The 16,762-nt window shown below is 41.3% G+C and overlaps 2 protein-coding genes across 2 annotated transcripts in view; both read left to right on the forward strand.

Moving 5' to 3' along the window:
* The first annotated feature begins 2,430 nt into the window (after positions 1-2,430).
* Positions 2,431-6,330, forward strand: ddx28 (DEAD (Asp-Glu-Ala-Asp) box polypeptide 28). Its single transcript, XM_035762161.2, has 4 exons — positions 2,431-3,797; positions 3,982-4,065; positions 4,655-4,867; positions 5,111-6,330. Exons 1-4 carry the CDS (start codon positions 2,682-2,684, stop codon positions 5,423-5,425), a joined length of 1,728 nt encoding a protein of 575 aa, XP_035618054.2. The 5' UTR covers positions 2,431-2,681; the 3' UTR covers positions 5,426-6,330.
* A 3,453-nt stretch (positions 6,331-9,783) lies between these two features.
* Positions 9,784-16,762, forward strand: part of LOC118381325 (talin-2-like) — a 146,772-nt gene continuing 139,793 nt past the window's right edge. The window contains exon 1 of the mRNA XM_052485071.1: positions 9,784-9,931. The gene's annotated coding sequence lies outside the window, so the exon portion shown is untranslated. The remainder of the gene's footprint in view (positions 9,932-16,762) is intronic.

Below are 16,762 nucleotides of genomic sequence, written 5' to 3' on the forward strand. Positions count from 1 at the left end.
TGTTTGTTATGTGGCCAAAATAGAGAAATAACATAATTTACTAACCTTGAAGTTCCCTGATGTTATTTTATAAAAGTTATTTTGAACATTCTGTTTTAATAAACCATATTCAAAAAATAGTTTAATAAGATTTAAAAAGTAAATAACAGATTTAGCTCTTGTCTACCTCACAACCTGTCCAACACTGTAAACACTGACTCAGTAGTAGGATTTGTATGCATTCTCTTTTGTATGGTAGGTTATCATTTGTTTTATTGACATCTGTATGAGTACAATGCAGAATGCATGGGTACGTAATGTATATGATCGTCATGACCCCAAGGCATTATAACACTACTGCTGTAAGAGCATGTCTCCAGACCCACTACTGTTTGCTGCTTAATTCAGGTTACCCGTGTGCCTCTTATCTTCTCATCTTACCTTTAAAGGGAGAAGATAAAGAACACAGTGCACACAAATTGTGTGGGAGGGTGTGGATGTGGTTAACGATATTAAGTTCTCGTAAAGAAAGTAGGGAGGGAAAAAATAAACCCTCTACCCCCTCACTTGTCCTGTGTGTGAGAGAGGTATGTGACGCTCTCTTTCAAGGATTGAGGCTTGTGCTTCTGCACAGCATAGTACACAGACTGTACAACTTCAATGCATCACCTTGACTGACATGAGCCATAATATGGGTTAAATATTGACTGTTATTATTATATTGCACAAGAATCTGTCTGAATTCCTCACTTGAGGAAGGAGGCTTATTTCTAACTTTCTAAATATTGGAGAAGACAGGATTATTTCAGATGTATTTTTTCTGAATTCAAAAGGATTTTCTTTAGGCCTGCTTGTTTGTATTAAAATACAGAACCACAAGAAAGCAAATGGCAGGAATATATCAATTTCATATTGGTAGATAACTGAACTGAGTATAAGAGTGAAAAGCATTTTGATTGAACACCTAAGTGAAAATAGCTACATGTAGACACCATGTAGCCTATTCATAATCGTTTTACATTTAAATTGAACCTTTATTTAACTATGGAAAAATGCAAAAGTATACTGGAAAAATTGGCTGAGAAATTGGTACAGAAATTCTGAAGAAGAGTGTAAAATGCATACACAGGATAGACATTGAGTGGAGCATACGACAGGTTTTGTTGGTTACGGGTTTGACTTACTGGTTTTCATCCTTGATGTAGGCTGCCCTCCACTGTTTACTGAAAGAACAACAGCTAAATCAAACAAGACCCAACATTATTCGCCTCTCCTCACTGCTCACTTCTTTCCCGTAGTTCTCTCTAATACTGTCAAAGCTCTTCTATTTTCCTCTTTTTTCCACCAGTACTGTTCTGGATAGCAATGTCAGAGTGTTGCCCAACGCTTCAACCAACAGTCAACACGTGACACAGTCAGACACCCTATTACTGGCAGCGTATGTGTGATGTTCTGACGCTTCAGAAAATCAATCAGACAACCGGTTCATTCAGAGCATGGGAACTGTGCCTGGTGAGGGATCAATACTGGTGACAGATCAGTAATTACTGAACCACAGAGATCATCAGAGGCAATCTTCATCATCAGGTCCAGGGTGAAAATAGCTATGAGCTCATCATGTGGGTTGTACCATCACATTGGCTTTGATCTAGGGTGGAGAGAAGTTCAATACATGTATGACTTTCTTGTTTGTTTTTTAGTGTATAAATGTATAAGTCTATTCTATTTTATGAAGTATGTTATTTTCGGTCAGCGGTGTCAAAGAAGACCTGAATGGGCACTGGTCCTGGAAGTCACCATAAGGTTATAACAAAATACCGATTTGAATATAAATTATTATAAGATAGTTCAAACAGGTATGGGCTGGGGATTTAGAATGCCAAAAAAGGTCCACAGGTTATCAGTGGCTCTTCAGTACAATAGTCTACAATAATGATTTAGTACATGTATCATCATGACAGAGTACGGATAGAAGCTCATCAAACTAGTCTACCACACATACGTACACAGCAAAGTCTAACCATACTAGTAAGGATCAATATCAAAATTGTTTTAAGACATATACATGCATAATTGAATTGAACAATTAACCCAGTATTGAAACACAATAATGACGTGGATGTCTGTCTCCAATCCACACAGCCAAACTCAAGTTGTACTCAAGTGCAATAATACATTAACACAAAACATAAATATAAGACTGATCCCACTGTGGATGGAAGTTGGCCCACACATTTGACCCTGTTCCATTCGAGTACCCCACAGGTAGCCGACACGTACTATTAAAAACGTTCCATAATGTACATTACATCTAACATACTTTCTAAACAGCAAAATTTCAACAAAAAAAAAACACTGGAGAGCATTTTTTGTTGTTGTTGAAATGTCCATTCTATATCTTAGATTTCTATCTGGGCTACCCGTTCTATTCAATAGGGAAGGCGTCATCTCTTGCGACATATTGACGTCATCATTATTCGCCACCGACGCATGTGCATTTAAATGTTTGAAAATTGAACGGAAAATACCGTCCGGTAAAAACGTATATAATCAAATATATCTTGTTCTCGGAGGCATTTGATAAATTATACACTATAATGAAATACAACAGAAACGATATTGTCTATTTGTGAAGACGTGCACCAGCTGATTCTTCCTACCTAACGTTAGCTAGCTAGTAAGCTAGTTAACTTACCATCGGAATGCAGTCTGTGAAGGTTGGCTACTCAGTATTGTTTACTTTGATATCAAAACACAACTACTCGTCCTCGGGTCATTTCAGAGCACTAGCATGTAGTCATGGTACAATCAGTTCAGCCTGTGGTGCCCATCCCATGTCAACCACAGCACAGCTTGTGGTCATTCGCATTCCCAGACACATGCAGGAGCAGGTAGAAAATGTGAAGCAAGTGAGAGGCAAGAACAAAGTCAACACCATCAAGGCTGGCAAGCTCCTAATCAAAAGCAAGAACCCAGAATTGAATCAGTCCACAGGCTACACACTTGGGAAATTTGAGCAGCCCCATCTCTCCTCCAAAGGATGGAAACACAACAAATCATTTGGTGACTACTTCACGGTTAACAACACTCAGCGTACTCCACCCGTTGTCACTGAAATCCAGGATGAGGAGGGTGACAAACTCAAAGAGAAGAGTAAACCTGTTACATTTCACAACCTTCACCTCTGCCCGGACTTAGTGGAGGCTTTGGGCAAGGACAACATAACTCGCCCTACAACCGTTCAACTACAAACCATCCCCAAGCTCCTGAAAGGCTATAACATCCTGTGTGCAGCTGAGACAGGCAGCGGCAAAACCCTGAGCTACCTGTTGCCTGTCATTCACAAACTACAGGCTGAGAAAGCAGCAGATTCCGAGTCTATAGAGACCACACCCAGGACTCGCTCTGTTATCATTGTCCCCTCTAGAGAACTTTCTGACCAGGTCTCAGCTGTGGCTAGGAGCCTGTGTGGCCCATTCAGGCTGATGGTGAAGACAGTGGGAGGTGGGAGAGGTGTGGGCAACATCAAGCTGGCCTTCACCAAGGGTCCCCCGGATGTGTTGGTGGCCACACCTGGTGCCCTTGTCAAGGCCCTGCGGAGACGCTACCTAGACCTGAGGGAGCTGAGCTTCATGGTGGTGGATGAGGCAGACACCATGTTTGATCCCAGCTTCTCTGGCATGCTGGAGAGCATCCTGGCCCAGACCCGTGTGGCCTGTGACCCCTCAGAGACCCAGGGCCCTGGCTCCACCCGCAAGGCCCAGCTGGTGGTGGTGGGGGCCACGTTCCCCGGTGGGGTCGGAGAGGTTCTCAGCCAGGTCATCATCATTACTTTTTCATTGGTTGCGTCCCAAACTCCCTATACACCCTACTCCCTATACTATAGTGCACTACCACATAGGACTCTGGTCAAAAGTAGTGCATATTCCTGCCTCATTATGTAAAATGTGTTGAGATCCATGGAAAAATGCATATTAAAATGAGACTGACTTGTTCTTATAGGTGACGGACCTGGGCAGCATGGTGACCATCAAGAGCAAGAATCTTCACTTCCTCATGCCACATGTAAAACAGACCTTCCTGAAGGTATTCCCCACCTTTTGTCTTGTTTTCATTGGTTTGGTATTAGTGTTTTGTTTATTTGGTGTTCTTCAATATTGTAAAGTGTCTATGGGGCCTATATAAAAGCAATGTACTAGTACTTAGGTATTTATAGTAGAGCTGTCAACGTGAATCAGTTAACTGCACTAATTTTAATGCACACTTAATTGTTTTTATTGTGATTATTCACATTGTCTGAAGGCATTAAAAATACATCAGCTCTACAGCTAAAAACAACATTGCGATGCCAAATCAAGTTGACATTGAGGTTAAAGAAAGAGTTCATCAATTTATCAGATTTTGCTTAACGTTACTTTGGACAAAATCAAGATGTCAATATTCCATAATGCTTTTTGTCTAAAAATCTATTACAGCTCAAATTGAGCAAATTCTGAATTTAATCGCGATTCATCATAGCAAATCCTGCGATTTAACTTTTTAAAAAATTGTTTGACAGAATACTATGAATTATATTAGTATACTATAAATGATGTAGTAATTTATAGCATTAAAGTATAAATAATATAATTTATAGTATACTATATATAACAAATCTATATTATTCCATGTTCAGGTGAGGGGAGCTGACAAGCTTCTGGAGCTCTACCAGGCGCTGAAGGCTGCAGAGCAGGACAAGGCTGGGGTGTTGGTGTTCTGTAACCGGGCTTCTACAGTCAACTGGCTGGGCTACTCCCTGGAGGACATGGGGCTGAGACATGTCCGACTGCAGGGGGAGATGCCTGCCTCCCTCCGGGCTGGAATCTTCCACTCCTTCCAGAAGGGACAGGTGATATGAGACGAGAAAATACTTTGTCTGCTTATGCAGTTTCAAATTCCTTATCAAACTCCATGTGACAATATCCATGTCCATATTGTGTGACAAGCTCCATGTCACACAATAAAGGAACACTTTAAAAAGACACCCAGTAAAAATAACACATTGACCACAGATCATAACAAAACACATAGCTAACATGTTATTAATAACAGAGACATGTTATAGGCTACGTTTCACATTCTATCCCTATAGGTAGACGTGCTGATCTGTACCGACATCGCTTCCCGAGGACTGGACACCCAGAGGGTCAGTCTGGTGGTCAACTACGACTTCCCAGAATCTCACACGGACTACATCCACCGGGCTGGACGGGTGGGCCGGGTAGGGAGTGTGGAGGATGGGGAGGTGCTCAGCTTCGTCACCCACCCCTGGGACGTGGAGCTGGTGCAGAAGATTGAGACGGCTGCCCGGAGGAGGACAAGTCTGCCTGGGATGGAGTCCTCCATCAGGAAGCCTGAGCCCAAAGCAGCCGAAGAGGAGGAGGAAGAAGAGGGGTTGCTCTACTAGTTGGTCTGCCACAAATAAGGATATTACCAAAGCAGAACTAACTTGTTTGATTCATTTGTTCATTAAAATGATTGTATCCATGATAGCCCAAACCAGCTGTGTGAGACTGAATCCTTTGTCTCCAACACAGGCATGATCGTCTTTTAATTTGACCTTTTTAGATGCCATATCATGTTTGAGACTGGAACTATGATCTGACTTCTCTTTTTAACCCAGATGGTTACCGCATGTCATTCCAAAGAGGAAGTGTCTTTGGTAATGTACAAAAATCATGCCCTCTTACAAGCAGCAGGTATGTGGCACGTTTGCACTTCTCACGGGTAATCACGGGGTGGCAGTATTTACTTTATTTGACCTGTCATACAGTAGTCATACAATAACCAGAGAAGGGCTATGGCTGAATATAGCCTTATTTTAATGCTCATCCACATGCGGCAAGCCCTTCTTTTATGGAATTTAACTCAGCCATACTAACTTGTTTAGGTAAAACATAGGTTAAATAATCTAAAAAAACATTTAGAACAAGTATGGAATACCGATTTTCCTTCTAGAAACGAAAATAATTTCCTTAAGAAAGAGTAACTCATAACCCTACATGTATCTGGTAGGGTGCCACTGAGACAACGGTGCTTATCTCTTCTCACTAACCACAGGTAGACCCACATTAGCATATTACATTTGGGAAAGTGGTCTTCACTCTGTTTCTGCTTTTGTGTGTAATACAGAAGCACGACATTATAACCTCCATATGTAGAAATGTCCATGAATCTACAGTCAAGTTGGATTCAGGCCCTAACCTTGAAGTCTATCCCATTGATTGATGCCTGTGGTTACTTGTTTTAGAGGAAGCAAGATGTTTGAACATGATAATGTGTCGGAGTGAAAATAAATCTCTGTGAAATCTGGTTTCTGAATATGCCTCTATATTTTCTCACTTATTGAGTTTGATGAGAGGCCTGTAATTTTCATCATAGGTACACTTCAACTGTGACAGACAAAATGAGAAAAAAAATCTAGAAAATCACATTGTAGGATTTTTAATGAATTTATTTGCAAATTATGGTAGAAAATAAGTATTTGGTCAATAACAAAAAAAAAATCTCAATACTTTGTTATATACCCTTTGTTGGCAATGGCAGAGGTCAAATGTTTTCTGTAAGTCTTCACAAGGTTTTCACACACTGTTGCTGGTATTTTGGCCCATTCCTCCATGCAGATCTCCTCTAGAGCAGTGATGTTTTGGGGCTGTTGCTGGGCAACACGGACTTTCAACTCCCTCCAAAGATTTTCTATGGGGTTGAGATCTGGAGACTGGCTAGGCCACTCCAGGACCTTGAAATGCTTCTTACGAAGCCACTCCTTCGTTGCCCGGGCGGTGTGTTTGGTAGCATTGTCATGCTGAAAGACCCAGCCACGTTTCATCTTCAATGCCCTTGCTGATGGTAGGCTTTGTTACTTTTGTCCCAGCTCTCTGCAGGTCATTCACTAGGTCCCCCCGTGTGGTTCTGGGATTTTTGCTCAACGTTCTTGTGATCATTTTGACCCCATGGGGTGAGATCTTGCGTGGAGCCCCAGATCGAGGGAGATTATCAGTAGTCTTGTATGTCTTCCATTTCCTAATAATTGCTCCCACAGTTGATTTCTTCAAACCAAGCTGCTTACCTATTGCAGATTCAGTCTTCCCATCCTGGTGCAGGTCTACAATTTTGTTTCTGGTGTCCTTTGACAGCTCTTTGGTCTTGGCCATAGTGGAGTTTGGAGTGTGACTGTTTGAGGTTGTGGACATGTGTCTTTTATACTGATAACAATTTCAAACAGGTGCCATTAGTACAGGTAACGAGTGGAGGACAGAGGAGCCTCTTAAAGAAGAAGTTACAGGTCTGTGAGAGCCAGAAATCTTGCTTGTTTGTAGGTGACCAAATGCTTATTTTCCACCAAACTTTGCAAATAAATTCATTAGAAATCCTACAATGTGATTTTCTGGATTTTTTTCTTCTCATTTTGTCTGTCATAGTTTGTGTACATATGATGAAAATTACAGGCCTCTCTCATCTTATTAAGTGGGAGAACTTGCACAATTGGTGGCTGACTAAATACTTTTTTTGCCCCACTGTACCTGTAGACATCCTTGTGCTGTACACATCCAGACTGAGTGAGACTTGAGCTTTTTACCAGTTCTTACAGTATTACTACACTGAACAAAAATATAAATGGAACATGTGAAGTGTTTGTCCCATGTTTCTTGATCTGAAATGAAATGTTCCATATACACAAAAAGAGTATTTCTCTCAAATTTTGTGCACAAATTTGTTTTCTGGGGACAATAAAATGCCACTCTAAAATGTGCTGTTTTTTCACACAACACAATGCCACAAGTGTTGAGGGAGCATGCAATTGGCATGCTGACTGCAGGAATGTCCACCAGAGCTGTTGCCACAAAGTTGAATGTTAATTTCTTTACCATAAGCCGGCCTCCAACGTAATTTTAGAGAATTTGGCTATGCGTCCAACTGGCCTCACAACCGCAGACCACGTGTAATCATACCAGCCCAGGACCTCCACATCCAGCTTCATCTGCTGGATCGTCTGAGACCGGACAGCTGGTGAAACAGGAGTATTTCTGTTGGTAATAAAGCCCTTCTGTGGGGGGAAAACTCATTCTGATTGGCTCGTCCTGGCTCCCCAGTTGGTGGGCCTATGCCTTCCCAGGCCCACCCATGGCTGCGCCCCTGCCCAGTCATGTGTAATCCAGAGATTATGGCCTAATTAATTTATTTCAATTGACTTTATTTCAATATAAACTTTAAACATCTGCTATCTGAGCAGTTAACCGATCACTGCAGCTGTACATAGTCCATCTGTAAATAGCCCACCCAATTCACCTACCTCATCCCCATACTGTTTTTATTTATTTACTTTTCTGCTCTTTTGCACACCAGTATCTCTACTTGCACATGACCGTCTGATCATTTATCGCTCCAGTGTTAATCTGCTAAATTGTAATTATTCGCTCCTATGGCCTATTTATTGCCTACCTCCTCATGCCTTTTGCACACAATGTATATAGACTCTTTTTTTCCTACTGTATTATTGACTTGTTTATTGTTTACTCCATGTGTAACTCTGTGTTGTTGTCTGTTCACACTGCTATGCTGTTGTAAATGAGAACTTGTTCTCAACTAGCCTACCTGGTTAAATAAAGGTGAAAAAAATAATTAGTAATTACAATGTGTTTATCAATGCACTTCCTTATACTGAAAGATGATTTAGTATAGTAAATAGAATAAAACATTTGGACAAAGTAAAGCCTAACATGAGAACTAAGGTTAAGGATTAGCAGCAAGGCGGTCTGAACTGAGTGTAGGTGTTCCAGTGTGTTCACATCAGAATCCCTGGAATAATGTTGTCCTTATACTTCTGTCTGCAGCTCACTCTGTGGGTTAACACCACCTTACGGGGGCTAAGTGTGTAGTTAGATGTTTTTTTGGCCTACCGCGTCACTTTATACACAGAAAATCTCCATTAAACATAGAATCACATGGTTCATCCCTAACTCTCTGCTGATAACTTCAGAACAAAGTTGACTACAAATACAAACTTGCCAATGTCTTTGCAATTGATACAAACAAGCAAGGTATACAATTATGCTTCAAATAAAAAATAAATTCCACACATTAACGATAGAAGTCATCCCCAGCATTAACTTCAAGGCACACCTGTTCGTTTAAATGCATGCTAGGTGACTACCTCATAAAGCTGGTTGAGAGAATGCAAAGAGTGTGCAAAGTTGTCATCAATGCAAAGGGTGGCTTCTTTGAAGATTCTAAAATATATTTGTTTAGCGCTTTTTTTTACTGCATGATTCCATATCTGTTATTTCATAGTTTTGATGTCTTCACTGTTATTCTACAATGTAGAAGAAAAACCCTTGAATGAGTTAAGTGTATCCAAACTTTTGACTAGTACTGTACATTTCATGTATAGTCAATTCAGTTATATTTTGCTACTTCTAGGTTACTGTCTGTAATTTGTCTCAATATATTTCATGACGTGTAGCCTAACATGTGCGCAATGATGTGGTAAGTCTGTGTGGTGTTTTGGGAAACGCATGTTACATCTGATCTACTTCTATTATGTTTCACTATTATGCCCCTGCGTGTGGTACCATGGCGACGTCTCTCTCAGACCCTGTCCTCTAATGGACTTCAAAGCGCTTTTTACGACAGTAGATGGAACACAGCTACGGACATAATTGTCTACAATGCAGAAGTGACTACAAAGCCCCTTAAGGTCCCTCTTTTATGACGTATTTCCGCTCTCCCAGCGCTATCCCCAACACGCCGCAACCCCCCCTCCCTCCAACACCAAGCACCACTACAGTTCACTATTTGGCCACTTTGAGATTTCCTCAGCGAGGAGGGGTTTTTACTCAATAGAGCAGGACTTCTGGTTATATGTGCATCTGAAGGGCTGATTGCAGGCAATGAAGCAGTAGAACATTAGCAGGTAGGATAGCATTTTCTGCCGGCTTATTATGTCCAGTCCGCTTCTTGAATAGACGTCGAAATGAGACATTCTCTCTGTCCATGCTTGGTTTAATTAGGGATTTGATGGGAGTGCGTTGCAAAACAGCGAGCAAGGCGATGTAGAAACCTTGCTTGACTATCGAATGAATGGGATTGTATGTCTTGTTTCAGAGTTATCCTTACTGCATAGTTTTTACTGGGATGTAAACTCTGAACTGTTGTGCATACTGTTTCTTATTTCAATTCGTGAGCGTGTCCCCTACTTTTCGGGAATTTATGGTCAAATCACATTTCATGGTGTGAGATTAGGCTGCAGATGTTGGTTGTGGAGGAATTTCACATTAACGTCATTGCATTTTCATCCTACTACAGGAAATTCAGTAGTTTAGACCCAAATGTACCCTTTCGGCTAAATTACCACATATATTGCGTTTGGTAAGAAGAGAAGCAGGAGTCGAAGCCCATGTGTTTTGGGGTCGCTCTGTTTGTGAAATGACAGTGGCGAATTGAGCCCTTTATAATAACACCGCGTTTGTAAACTTAACATTACTGAGTATATCCAATGTAATAAATAGCCTCCATTCTTGTTAGAAATATAGGCTGTGCATGCGTAGGGGTCATGGCAATTCAATTGTAACTGCATGGAGGGGTGCGATTTGAAACCGCCATATTATAACCCGATAGCCGCTACCATCAGTGAGTACCACTAGAGTAAAGACTAATTTTAAAACTTTGCATTATCTCAGTTTATACATGATACGCCATTGAAGCATCTATGCTTTGATATGTTTTTATATGAAACACAACACAGTGTGCCAAGCTGTTTCCCTATATCAGAGGCACTCATTGCATAGTGAATCTGGCTGAATAAGCACGCGAATTAATTTTAAATCCAACCACACTCGTCCTGTATTTCAGCAGCAGTTTTCCACGTCCGTGAGCTTTGCATCAGCATGGGTGCTGGTCGCTACAATATATCAAGGTGTCGCTCGTCATAAGAACCGCAACATTGTAACCAGGAATATGCAACGGTCCGGATAATTGTTGGCTGTGGAATTTCCACGAATTACTCTATTTACTTTGTGATTTAAAGATGTGTGCCTTCTTGCAGCGCATGGTAGTGCCACACCCCTTGACTTGCATTGACGTACCACTATGATCATGTAGCCTATTAAATGCAGAATATCATCAATTGACCATTCATTTTGCACGGCATAGTCTACCATTGCTTGGTATAACTACAATTCGATCCTTTTGAGAATACTACGAATATAATGTTCCTTATTTTTTCATGTGGTGAATGATTATTCAAATGACTGCATGTACAGTGTTGATACATTCTTATTTTATTGATGTTTGTAAAGGACCACTAGTAAAGCTGGGCAAACTTGTCATTTAGCCTATAAGAATCTTGGAGTGCGGCTAGAGGTAGACTTGTTGGTTTCAGCTGGTAAGCAGAAGGTTGACACTGTTATGAGTGGCAGAAAAAGGGGCATGTTTGAAATGTTTGCTGAGCAAGCTAGGTTTTTTTTGGGGCAGTTTTATGGATAAAAAGTACATGGTTCAGAAGACTCCCTGGTTTAGTACTTGGCGTGCCAGTAAAAGACATGACCTTCTAGTGAAGATGTTCTGGGTACATAATGTCTCAGAGAAGACTGACTGGTAGCTCTGTTGGGACAACAAACCAATCCCAGTATGGTAGGTATGTCTGTGAAATGAGTCATTGATCCTATTGATCTGCCAGGGTAAGGTAATGTCACTCTACATGGGGTTGGCACCTTCCCTTCTCTTCATCTAGTACAGGGCTCTTCAATGCCAATCCTGTTGGGCCAAAACACTTCTAGTTTTCATGCTCTTCTTCTAATAAGACTGAGGACACCAGGAAAGTGCAATTAACTGCCAGGTAGAAACTAAAAGCAGTAGCGTGGGCTCTCCAGGACCGGAATTTAGGCTATGTTCATCATTAGAACCATTGAGCTTAGTGGTTTTAATGATTAACTTAGCCTTAATATGCTTTTGGGAAACTGGGCCCTGGTCTAGTTGTTGAAACCGATGGAGGGGCTGCATGGCTTTTCCCAGAGGATTGGTCTTCCACTCTGTCTTAGAAAAGCAATGAAGTATTTGAATACACATGGGGAGCGTTCAGGTCGCATCAACGTTTGCTAGGTTGTGTGATGGTTTGTACTGAACGACACGTTTCCCTAAAACTTTGTGTACCGTTCATCGACAGGTTTGTGTCTTTGGCTATGCCGGATTAAGTGATATGACATGCTATTCTCTAAAATAATTTCCCTGTAATTGAAATTACCTGATTGAGCTAATCATGTAAATGTAATTAACTAGAGTCGGGCACCACAAAATAATATTTATAGAGCTGTTATCTTCCGAATAAACTCTTAAAGACCTAGTAATATTTTACATCAATAGCAGTCAATATTAATCGTCATCTTAATTCAGTCTCATCTGAAAGTTGTAAATTTTTGGTTATCTGCACGAATCCTGGCTAACAATTTAAATCAGCAATACAAAATTAGGTATTTAGTAAATACATTATTAAACCCAACTAATCACACAGAATTACACATACACATATTTATAAAGGAAAATGTCCCTAGCGGGCAGAACAGATATGACAGCTGGTTACACAAAAGAAAAGGGCTGGGTTTGAGTAAAAGAGCGGGAAGACTGAGGAACAAAGGACGAAGCTGTGCTATCGTAAATACAGTATCATATGCATTCTAAATTACCGTCCATTTGGAAAAGGAAAATGCAATAAATATTTACTCTGTGCTGCGCTTCGGTAGGTTGGTGGTAGATGGAAGGCCGTGTTGCCCAACCGGGTCCTTTGTCCTTTGAAGAATGTCTCTGCTGGCAAATTGAATATGTTGTAGTAATGGCGTTGTGTGGTAGACGGGATACTCTGTCTGTTCCTTCCTAACCCTCGTTTGCAGCGGCTGTTTCTAACTCAACGGCTAGGAGGTATCACTTCTGTAGTGAATAAGAGTTCAAAGTTTATACCATTCGCAACCAAAGCTCACGCTGATGTTGGCTTCGTTCTGTAGTTATTATCTCAACCATTCTGACATCGGACCGTCGTCCTCGGGAACAGGAGGTTATATTGTCATCAAGGGCTTATATAGGGAGGGAGAGGAGGGCGTGTTTGAAACGTTTTATAGCCCATGTACCTCACATTTTAGAAGCTAAAATCATGTTTCATCCTCTCACAAATAATTTCATATTCAAACATTTAAATTGAACAACAATTCCATGTGAATCCGATAACTCTGATGTGTAGACTTTCCACTGTAGAGTTTGTCATCTTATCATTGATGGGAATGTCTCAGATGACAACCGAACTGACATCATATTCATTAAGTACCACCTCATATGTTCAATTGGTCGGATTACCAGAATATAGTTAATTTCCCCCCACCTTCTGATGTTCCCAGAATCTCTATGTTAACCAAGGGTTTTGCAAATGTGACATCAGTAGGGTAGAGAGAGGAAAAAGGGGGAAAGAGGTATTTATGACGGTCATAAAGCTAACCCCAGGCCAACGTCATGACAACAGTCTGAGGTATGTTTGCTCAGATTTGATATGTGTGGCCTGATCAATATGGGTGTGACCATCTGAAATCACAATTCGTACAGCACTATAATCACAATGATTTTCAACTGGTCGAACAGTACTGTTTCCGTTGAATTCAGCTGTTGCCCACCGTTTTGTCTTACTGAACGCAACCCTGGTTAATTTTCCACTTGACCATTTGTAAAATATTCCTCCATAAGAACTATTTAACCGTTCTTATTGATGCTTAGTATGCACTGCAGGTCAGTCATCCCCAGCATTAACTTCTATCGTTTTCATGCTTACACACATCTGACATTCACAAAACATCAATCAAAAGCCTTTTCCTCCTTGTATTAGAAACTGCTCTGACCTTTTTAAACGTGTGTATTCATCTATTACATTATTAGCAGTTTGAGCTACATTCTGTCAAAGCAGCAGTGATTGACAAATATTCTTACTGTTTCAATGGGCCTGTTTGTCCAATTCCCAGCACTGAGATGAGTGGCATGAAGTGACAGTATTTAGAATAACAATCAAGCCCTTTATGAAACTGCTGTTTGATGCTAACGTATAGCTGCCTTATTTTCCCGTGAATGGAGTCGTGAATGCAGTATTTATATTCACATGGTTTAATATGAACAATGGATACATCAGTTCAGCAGCAGAAGTTTAATATGAATATGTGATGATGGGATGGGATGGGATACATGACAGCATTTGTATGTGGGTCTGTTCTACGTTAATGGCAATCTGATTGTAAGCGTTAACACACATTCTGTTATGATTATAGGCTACAGTCTGTCAGTTTGTTTGGCATCCATGCCATTTCCCACATGGTGCTCACCACTGGTTCATGCATTGTTCTGTATTTTACATACTAAATCTGATAGTGCCACATTCCAACTATAGGTGATAATAAGAGCCTCTCAAAGCCACAGGCCAATGTGTTTATGGCTTATAAAGACCTCTAAGGCCAATAGCATCCGGTTGTGGAGGAGTTCATCACGACTGTGATGGCTAATTTATTGATCCAGCCTGTGTTGTGTTCAGAGTGGCCTCTGCTGCCTGTCATCACAACCCAGGGAGAGGAAGTAATGAGCAGGGCTGGCTGCCCTACGTCCCAAATAGCACCCTATTCCTTATATAGTGCACTACATTTGACAAGCTTTGTAGTGAATCGAGTGCTATTTGGGAGTCAACCAGTCTGTCGACAGGCAGCATAATTACAGCAGGATGTACAATGTCAACTTGGTGGTCTGGAGGACCAGGGGAGAGGATGGGGGCTTTGCTGCCAAGGCCGGCAGTCAGGTGCCTTTGTTCTGGGGGGAGAGGTGAGGCCCAGGCCTACTGGGATGGAGATGAGACGCAGGGGAAGATAAGTAGCTCTCTGTGGGCTTGGTTGATGTGTGCAGACTGCAGAGCAGAGGAAGTGGTTGGGGCAGAGAACTATTCTTATCGATAACTACGGTGTATCCTTAGTCTCCAATTGATTTTATTTGACTACATAATTTGATCACTTGAGTTGTAGCCAGTCTCTTGATTCATGCGTTGTGTATCACTCCACTGGGTAACATACTTGGGTATAAAGGTGAGTTAACCTCTATAATACTCTTAAGAACCATTTTAGGTGTGAGTATGAAAGGTAAGCTACGACCGTATATGAATGCAGTCCATAGTAGCAGCCACGTTCTGGAATGCAGCCCCAGGGCTGTGTTGGTGCACATTAACAACAATATATCTGAATTTCACACCTCAGTGTGACCCAGCCCAGCTATGTGTAACCTTATACAAAAGAGCCAAATCATGAGTTTCCAATACTTCGGCAGGATTCCTTTGGAACTTTGAAGACCAGGGCTTTTCTGTGCCTGCCTGTGCTTAACGCTTAGTTAGGATACAATCTGATTCTCCACCCTTTTCCAGAAGTGTATTGATTAAAAAGCATGGGATTGGTTTAATTGTTGGCTGGAGGCAGTTTCCACCGTTGTAAAATCCATCTGAGAAAGTGTGCTAATTCACACTCTGGGAGAAGTGTAGAGAACTTGCCTTAGTTTGGACCCCGACAGTTAAGAGCATGTGACCCAAACCCACGGTTCAGTGGGTGCACTCCTTTGCTCTCCCACCCTGTCACATTCTCATGTTCAGGTATAATTAGCAACAAGCAACACACAGCATTCAAGTATCACAGGCTCACAGCTGCAGCTCGCTGGACAACGGTCCTGCCAACAGCAACTGATAAAATACTACACCTCTGACATGCACAGGATCCAAAAGGTTGGAGGTTGAAATTGGGTATTCATATTCCAGTCAACATTTCCCATACTGTGTCCCTTCCACTTCCACTCATCCCCATCCATGCATTTCAGTTGTAATGTGAAGCCCTTCCTGTTTGCATTGCAAATCAAATATGGCTGCTTGCCAGCCATGTCTCAAAGCCATTTCAGCTTGATTGGCCTTTGTAAATTGTTTGTTTAAGTACTGTACATTACACAAGGGTAGTCCATGCTTGTGGTGAGGGGTGATCATTCTTAGCAGTTCTGATGCAAGAAGTCCTATAATTGAAAAGAGATGCCAGGCTTAAAGCTACATTCTGAGATTAGAGAAAGCAGCTGCAGCCCGGCCTTTGTTTTGGTATACAGCGGAGGGATGGGGCTGCGGAAATGTAACCCCGCTCAGATTCATAGATGGAGTTCTAAATGCAGTCAATGAGTAGGACTAAATAGAACTGAAATGACCATGGAACAGATCCAAGACTGTACTTTTTTAAAGATTCAGTGATGCTATTTCTCTGGAATTGCCTCTTGAATACAGCTTCTCTGGCCTGTGGTGTTTGCCATGCAGGAGAGTCCTCACTGTTATGTCATGTGAGACAATGGCCCTTCATCTGTAGCCTGTGTAAACTGACAGGACAAGCTGCATTAGTTCAAATGGCAAGGAACATTTGTGAGAATTATGTTTTAAAAATGGGGTCTGTTCTGATAAGATATTTCATTTGGCTGGAGCCTATGGTGTCTTTGTGAAAATGAAAGTCTGAAGTCTTGCAAAAAGCAACGTTACAGATTCATATCCAGACCCATGCAGCACTCCAAACGTAGGCCCATAGCCTGAAGAGATGTGTTACTAACTCAGCAACTGTTCCTCATATCTTATATGGTGTTGCTGTTCCTCTAGACCAAAATGACTTGAATTATGACTGGTTCTAGATTGAACTGGTGCTTAAAGATGTATTTTATTAAGGTTTTG

Source organism: Oncorhynchus keta, chromosome 2 (genome assembly GCF_023373465.1).
Source record: "Oncorhynchus keta strain PuntledgeMale-10-30-2019 chromosome 2, Oket_V2, whole genome shotgun sequence".
NCBI classification, from domain to species: domain Eukaryota; kingdom Metazoa; phylum Chordata; class Actinopteri; order Salmoniformes; family Salmonidae; genus Oncorhynchus; species Oncorhynchus keta.